Raw genomic sequence first — 7,634 nt, 5'->3', positions numbered from 1 at the left:
CAGCCCCGAAGTGCTTTGTTTCATAATTGCTGCATTCCGCTTCCCCTTTTTGCCGTGCCTCATAATCAGACGGTGGTTTTAGCATGTAAAATCCTATAATTTTTTTCCGCTTCCCCTTTATTTTCAGGTTATGTTGGTGGGTGCTTGAGTAAGTCTTTCCTTCGTTTATGTATACGCCAGGGTATTTATATTGCTTGACTATGGGTATGACTTGCTGTTGAATTGACACCAGGTAATTACTTGTCTCTTCATTAAGGATCACAATTCCCAATTTCTCTGTGCTAAACTTAAGGCTTTAAGGCCCAAGGACACCTAGCTGGCCTTTCTGACTATGCTCAGGTCGCCTGCATCTTACCTTGTACCTAACTCCACCAATCATTCCCCTCACTGCCACTCAGACATCAGGACAGCTTGAATTGTATACTAGTACTGGTACTATGGCCTCAGATAACAAACGGTGCAGATCACAGATGGTATCACCGATACCGTCATAGCCATCTATCATCGATACACGTTTCTCATAAGCCAGTGGGCAACATGGGTTGTAAGAATGATGCAGTAAAAGATGAAAATTTGTGTTGTACCATCCTTTGAGTCCCAGGAATGTTTTTCTACTTCAACAAATTAAGTGGCAGAAAGGGGTTTGATGAACATAGAAGCCCAGCAAGGGAGCTAAAAATTTGACACACAGTGCCAACTAATACGGACAAAGCAAGATGGCCTGATAGCCCAACGTATACTGCAGAGTTAACTTCAAGCTATTACTGCACTGATACACAGCTTCGTATGCAGTTCAGTGCAGCTATCACATTACTTGAATACACCAGCTCAAAAACTGCAATAAAAGTGTTTATTAATAAATCAAAATGTATAGAAGACATAACAAAGCTGAAATAAAATGTGGCAAAATAGAATGGCCACAATGGCAAGCCAAGTATAACAGGCAAAAATGTGCGCCATAGGAAAATAAATAAAACTATGCACCACCTTTGCCAACCACACAGAAACAGTCACCACATTGTGATTAGACCCCAGGGGATTTGAACACTTTCAATAAAAAGTGTGTCTTGGTATTATTCTTATAGTTAGACACAAACAAAGGGAGTATGCTGGAAGCTCAGTACAGGAGCTTAGTTGCTTGCAGCAGTTGATTTTTGCTCTCCTGTTCATGTTTCATATTCATGCATTTTTGCAGCGTGAAAAAAAAAGACTCCAACTCACTCACCATGCTTTCTGACAAAAGCAAACTGTAATGGGCAATTTAAAAGAAAACTAATAAATAAGCTTCAAAAGTATTTGCTCTCTACTAGCCCTGAGAATGGAATCCACTGCTAAAATATCACTAAACAGTTCTTTAATCGTACCTAGTTGTGATGCCAAGCTTTAATACATCCAGCCAGAAATGCCGGAGTTGCAGAAAGCAGACACACAGGTTCGTGGAAAACTCTAAAAACAACCCCACATGTGCCACTCTGGTACTATGTATCAGAAACACCCATTAACCTGTCTCCCAGAAAATTATAAAAGAATCTAATGCCCCAACATTTTAGTTAATTTGCATTCTATTTCGGTGGTGTAATTTCACAAATGGTATGATCAAAGAGCTCTATGGTTATTGAATACAGTCCATAAAAGTGGACTATGCCATCACAAAACCAGAGGGATAAAAGAGCCTCCAGCAGCTCCACAAGCACACACAAGAAACAAGGTTGGCACAAGTGAGGTCTGTCAAGAGCCACCACAAAGCATTATCACAGGGAAGGGATACAGGCAAAAATAGACCAATACAACTCTTAAGTATCTGCTTCAACAACCTACCCCATTAAATATATATATATATACATATACATACATGTATACATATACAACTCTTATTTGCCAAAGATTACTCATTTGAAAGAAAAAGAAAAACACCTGGTGAATATTACCAAGGTAACATAAATGTCCAGGAAATATCCCACTTAGGTCACTTATAGTCGACTAAAGGTCAAGAAGGTTTGAAAGCAACTGAAGAAAGACTGCCAAAGCCTACAAAAACCAATCTCAGCACTATATTCATGTACGTGGAAATACTGGAAGAAATGTGTGCATAATAGGACAGCCTCAAATCTCGATATATGTGAATGAAACCAGTGGTTAAGAGATTTCTTCAAGCACAAAAGTGGGCAAGCAGAATTTAGTAAGAGTTTCCACTCTACTTCATGCCTACTGTGCCGGCAATGTCATTATGAAAAAATAGGTTAAAAAAGAAAGAAATCTCGTTTAATCCATTAAAAGTGCCATTTAATACACAGTTTAAGGTCTTGTAGATTGTCAATTCAAATGCTGCTCCTGAAGATTCATTGAAATGCATGTGTATTCAGTACAACAAAATATGTGCACACATTTGCAACACACGAGACCAAGTACTGTATGGTGTGGTGCATCATTAAAGGGACACTAAAGGCAAATATTAAGTCAAGTTAAAGTGATAGATTAGTGCTCAAGAATCTCTAAGGCGACAATATTATGACGAACAGAGCCTTAATAACCGAGAAATTGAGGTAGCTGCAGGACATAATTAGCGACTCCCCCAGGACATTCAAGTATTTGCCCGATGATGATGAAAACACTCCTCAATTAAATCACCTTTTAAAAAATTTGTTGGGTCCCACAAGTGTGTACTCTGCAATTGTATACGTTATCTATGTTAAATAAACTTTCAAACTCATTGCACAAATTATCCTTGTATTGTATTCAGAGAAAAGACGGGGAATCCGGGAGATGGCAATTCAAGGCGATGAGCAAAATGTGAACAAGGTGAATGCAGGAGCCAACGTTTCGGCAAGTAGACTTGTCTTCTTCAAGGCGACATATGTCGCCTTGAAGAAGACAAGTCTACTTGCCGAAACGTTGGCTCCTGCATTCACCTTGTTCACGTTTTGCTCATCGCCTTGTATTGTATTATAAGACGAAAGAAAATGCTGCTTGTTCCGTTCTATTTCACTTTTAGAAAAAAGAACTAATTGAAATAACCCTAATAACGACGCACGCGGTCAAAAGGTTTCGTTTTCGCTCGACTTCGTACCACCCACGCTTTTGCATTTCAGTAGTTATCGCGTAGTGCCGCACTGGTTTTGCTGGCTCGCGGAACTCGCACAAACTGCAAGTAGTGGAGAATTCAACTTCCGTGTGATGTCGCAGATGCCAGAACGGTCTACGCCCTTTGACCAAAAAGCAGCTGCAGCGGCAAATCCACCGCTCTTTCTTGGCTTGGTACCACTGTTTGTCGGGTGCCATTTTACTCACCGAAGGTAGCAAAGGGTGGTGATGGCATACACTCTAAGATAAGTTTGCACTCTTTGGGGTGTATATCTGCCACACAACAATAATCGTCATCTGCCTTGATGCGTTTCCTTTCTTGAAAACGCCGCGCCCGCTACTTTCCTGTTGGAAATACTATGTCATGCTGATAACATGTATGCCGTTCGTTACTGGAAAGTATCGGGCTCGCAGTGTTAAAGAAAGAAAACGCATCAAGGCAGATGACGATTATTGTTGTGTGGCAGATATACACCCCAAAGGGTGCAAACATTTTTTAGAGTGATACGCAACGTCACCACTCCCCCGGTTGGGTGGTGGGAGATTTAAATTTCGATAAATATATTCAGGCCCTTAGATGCAATTTTCTCGTAAATTAAGTATTTTCTTGGCATGAAACAAGCATTGCGAGGTTTCTGGAATGGTACTTATCAGTCCACGCCGACTTAATATTTGCTTTTAGTGTCCCTTTAAGCACTGATAAAAAGACGTACCTCCTTAAACTTGTTTCACTCTGCTTAGCAATAAGAAATCTTACAAAATGTTCAAGTCTGCAGTTTTTCTAGCTTTATCATGGCCACGAGTGAAAAATTGAAATTTTTCTAGCCACTGAAGATTGCGCTGCAGACACTGCCGTGTTATCTGTGAATAGACATCAATCCAAGTGCATAAAGTGCATAGCTTGGTATGCAAGTAGAACAAAAAACCATATAAGTACAATGGAATCTCTTGATGAAAAAGAATATTCATAGTGCCACGAAATACTTCAACTCCCAGGGGAATAAGCATCACTAAAACTTGAATTAAGCATCCAATAATTGCTGTCTTGAGCCAATCTCATGTGCACTATGTGATAATTTCCGAAATTTTGTTGTTAATTTTCTGATGTCACTAGCTAAGTCTTTTTTTTCCCCCCCCACTTGGTATACACTCTGGCAGTCTACCACTGGTGGGGTGACCTGCCTTAAGCTTATGTTCTGAGCATGCCCTCCCCAAAACTATTTATTCCACACTACAAGAGTCAAAGCACTTGCCCAGGTGTTCTCCTCAGCTTTTTTCAACACTTAACTGCTAATGATAAAAGATCAGCGCTAAGCAAAATATAACTTTTAAAATAAATTAAGGAACAAATATACAACATTTAAAAACAGTGTACCAAGCTACATGAAGTGCTACTAAGAGTGCCAGACCTCCAAACTACCACTACAGACAAACCACTTTTTGCTTTCCTTGCAAGTGAGGTGATTCTAACACGCACCTACCTAGTTCAACACGTGTTTGTCACAGACTTATCATAGGACCTAATCAGAACTTCTGCACTGAGGTTGCTTAACACCAGTAGCATGGCAATGGCATAAGATTCATAACAAACTTTGCCTCCAGCAGACCTTCTGCAATCTGCAATGTGCTGCTTAAGAGTTCTGTGTCGTAGCAAGAAGAGGCTTTCCGATTACTTATAGCAAAAAGGGGAGGGCTTAGAATTCCCAGAAGGCCAAGTTGCTTGAGAAACTAGTGTGAAGGTGCTAACAAAGCTCACCAGAAGTTTGGGGACAAAATAGACTCCAAGAAAGTAAAGAGCACACAACACAGATCTGCTCCAACAGAGAGAATGTGAAGGCAGCAGTCACTTGCGCATTTGCATTCCTCATGCTTTGGTAAACTTAGCTTGAAAGATAGGTAGTGCACAAGGAAAGCAACAATTGGCCAAAGTCAGCAGCTAATGCAGAATTGAAGAGGCATAGCAAAGCAACAAATACGACCAAACAAGGTCACACCCTAAGCAACAAGCAGTTGGAATGACATGCACAACCTTAGTATCAGCACATTTCCAAGCTACTACGTGGGTATGAGAAATACCCAACGCTTGCAGCTGCCTACCTATACAAGTCACATCTATGCTTTAGAAGAGATACAGTTGGAGGTAAGAACAAGCTTGACTGGCATTCAGCAAAGACATCACTCAGAGTAAAAATGACAAGATTGTGCTATGCCAAGGTATGAGGGCCTGCCTTTCATTCAGGCAGGTAAAGGTATGTCATGATAAAAGTACAAAAGGTACGCTTCCCGAAGAGGCGTGCAATAGATTGGCCCGACAGGGCTGCAGAGCAAAACAGTTACAGTAAGTATATCGTGTAAAAACTACTCCCCTACCTGCAACAAAATGTCACTTGTAGCTCGGCACCAGAATGCACCAAGCACCCAATGCGAAGAGCACCTATTACTGGATGAACAGAAAAGTAAAGCCACAAGGACGCAGAGTGCACAAGCTGCTGGCATAAGGGTAATGGAAGGTCGCTGCCACAATGCACAAAACACAAGTGGGGCTTGTGTATTGCCTCACCAAAACAATTGCATCAGTGACACCAACAACTACTCAGGTCAGCCTCCCAAGCTAGTACACAGTCTTTTCCTATTACATAGTAGAGGTGGTGACTTGCAGGAATACTGTAGCACATTTGATAACAGACATGCACACACACCCTCACACATGCTTACTTATGCTGTGGCAGCAGACCAGCTCAGAAACATCCAGAAGAACAGTTGATTATCACAAAAGCCACCAGCAAAATGCTATTAACTCGAAATGCTGAGTGGAAGCTTAGAACAGGATGAGAGATGGTTCCAATAACATGGCTGACCTCATGACATGTTTCTGGCACACAGACAGAAACAGAAACATGATCCATGGTCCCTTGGGGACAAAAGCTTGTGCAAGCCACAAAAGTAACTCTCTCAAACCAAGCTCGCCTACATCTGGAGGACATCTTGTTCACACTTCACTGAAACCCTCGCAGGAATAGCACAGTGTCAGGCAGAGATAACACAGTAAATGTCTGAGACAGACCACAGTGTGCCAGTAAGATCAAATTTTCTTGCCCTTATTGAAAAATTTGCCTCCTCCCATAATTTCAGGTAAAAGTGTAACATTTACACTGATCGAAAAGGTGAACTTGGCTGGAGTGCTGTTGTCACTGTGGCCTCGCACGTGAAGGGCGGGTCCCTTTGAGTTCAATGGCCCCAAAAGTCACACTTCAGGCCAGCAGCTTGGGCTTTTCACCGATACCACCGGCGAGTTCATAAACCTTCATGCCAACTTCGTAGGCGAGCTTGTTGGCCCCGTCCTGAAATATAGTGCGAACCATGTAAAACTAATTAGCTTACAGTAAAGGAATGTTTGCCAGCAGTACAAAAGAATAGTAAGCAAAAGTCTGAGCAACACATTATTATTTTTGAATAAGGGAACCAATAAGTAGTTCCTAAAAATGGTAAAAGCAGAACATAATCAGCCATCACAATAATAGTATACTATGAGCACTGGTAGAAGGCATCACAGGATGGCACCACCAGTGCTCAGTACTTATGTCTACATCTTTGGTAATCAGTGAATGGTAATAAATACGCAAACAGGCTACAACCCTCTCTTGTATTAACTCCAATAGCACTACTTGAATGGCCGATCACATGCAGACTTCACATAGCACAAGTGTACTCAGGGTACTGACAGTGCACCTGTAATAGGAAAGAGGCTAAACTCACCTGAGTGCTAGCCTCTGCATAAACACGGACAATATCTTCAGTTCCAGATGGCCTAGAGAAAGGTCAGAAGAACTCAGCATTCCATAGCAAATGTCAAGGAGTGAAGAATTTCAGAAACCCAATTTCCTTAGCATATGTAACACCTAATCCTTTCAGGTCTGAATTTTGTTTTTAGCATCAAAAGCGTATATATATATATATATATATATATATATATATATATATATATATATATATATATATATATATATATGTATGTATTTTGAGCATCTGAATGAGGGAAAAAAATACGTTCGCAGTGAAGTTTTTTGTAATATGTAGAAGCCTTCATGTAGCTTGTGACATCTCAAATCCCTAAATTTGCAGTCCTTAGTCTGTGAATTAGGGTCACAAATTATTTGAAGGATGTTTCAAGTAGCCAGTCTTATGTGGCAGGCTCCAGGAATGCGGCACAGAGCCCTAATAGCAGTGTGATGCAATGTGTATATATGTATACGTACATATCCACATACAATGTGTATATGTGGATGCTGTATATAACATGCAAGCCCGTTTCTTGTACATGCAATAACAATAAACTTCAACTTGTGTGGACATTTTCAAAATTTCAGGAAAAGCCAGTAATCCATGCCACAAAGTCTAGATAAGTAACCAGAATTGCTAGAAATGTGATTTTTCACATCAGTTTTCACTACGATTTGCTCTTAATCAGACATAGCTCATAAGTCACTGTGACTCCTACAAGAATCATTAAACCAGAAAGAGTTTTAAGCTTGCACATTTTGTAAAGTTCCCAA

The 7,634-nt window shown here is 40.7% G+C and overlaps 1 protein-coding gene across 2 annotated transcripts in view; it reads right to left on the bottom strand.

Moving 5' to 3' along the window:
• Positions 1 to 831: 831 nt before the first annotated feature.
• nst (phosphoglucomutase 3-like protein nst) overlaps positions 832 to 7,634 on the bottom strand; it is a 49,332-nt gene continuing 42,529 nt past the window's right edge. For both annotated transcript variants that reach the window (XM_072287931.1, XM_072287942.1), the window contains 3 exons: positions 6,838 to 6,889; positions 2,933 to 6,422; positions 832 to 2,724 (listed from right to left, as the gene is read on the bottom strand). In XM_072287931.1, the coding sequence (XP_072144032.1) occupies positions 6,333 to 6,422; positions 6,838 to 6,889 (142 nt within the window). In that variant the 3' untranslated portion in view covers positions 832 to 2,724; positions 2,933 to 6,332. The remainder of the gene's footprint in view (positions 2,725 to 2,932; positions 6,423 to 6,837; positions 6,890 to 7,634) is intronic.

This window comes from Dermacentor andersoni, chromosome 1, assembly GCF_023375885.2.
Source record: "Dermacentor andersoni chromosome 1, qqDerAnde1_hic_scaffold, whole genome shotgun sequence".
Lineage (NCBI taxonomy): Eukaryota > Metazoa > Arthropoda > Arachnida > Ixodida > Ixodidae > Dermacentor > Dermacentor andersoni.
Note: the sequence above shows the minus strand (reverse complement) of the source record. Positions and strands in the feature narration are given on the sequence as shown.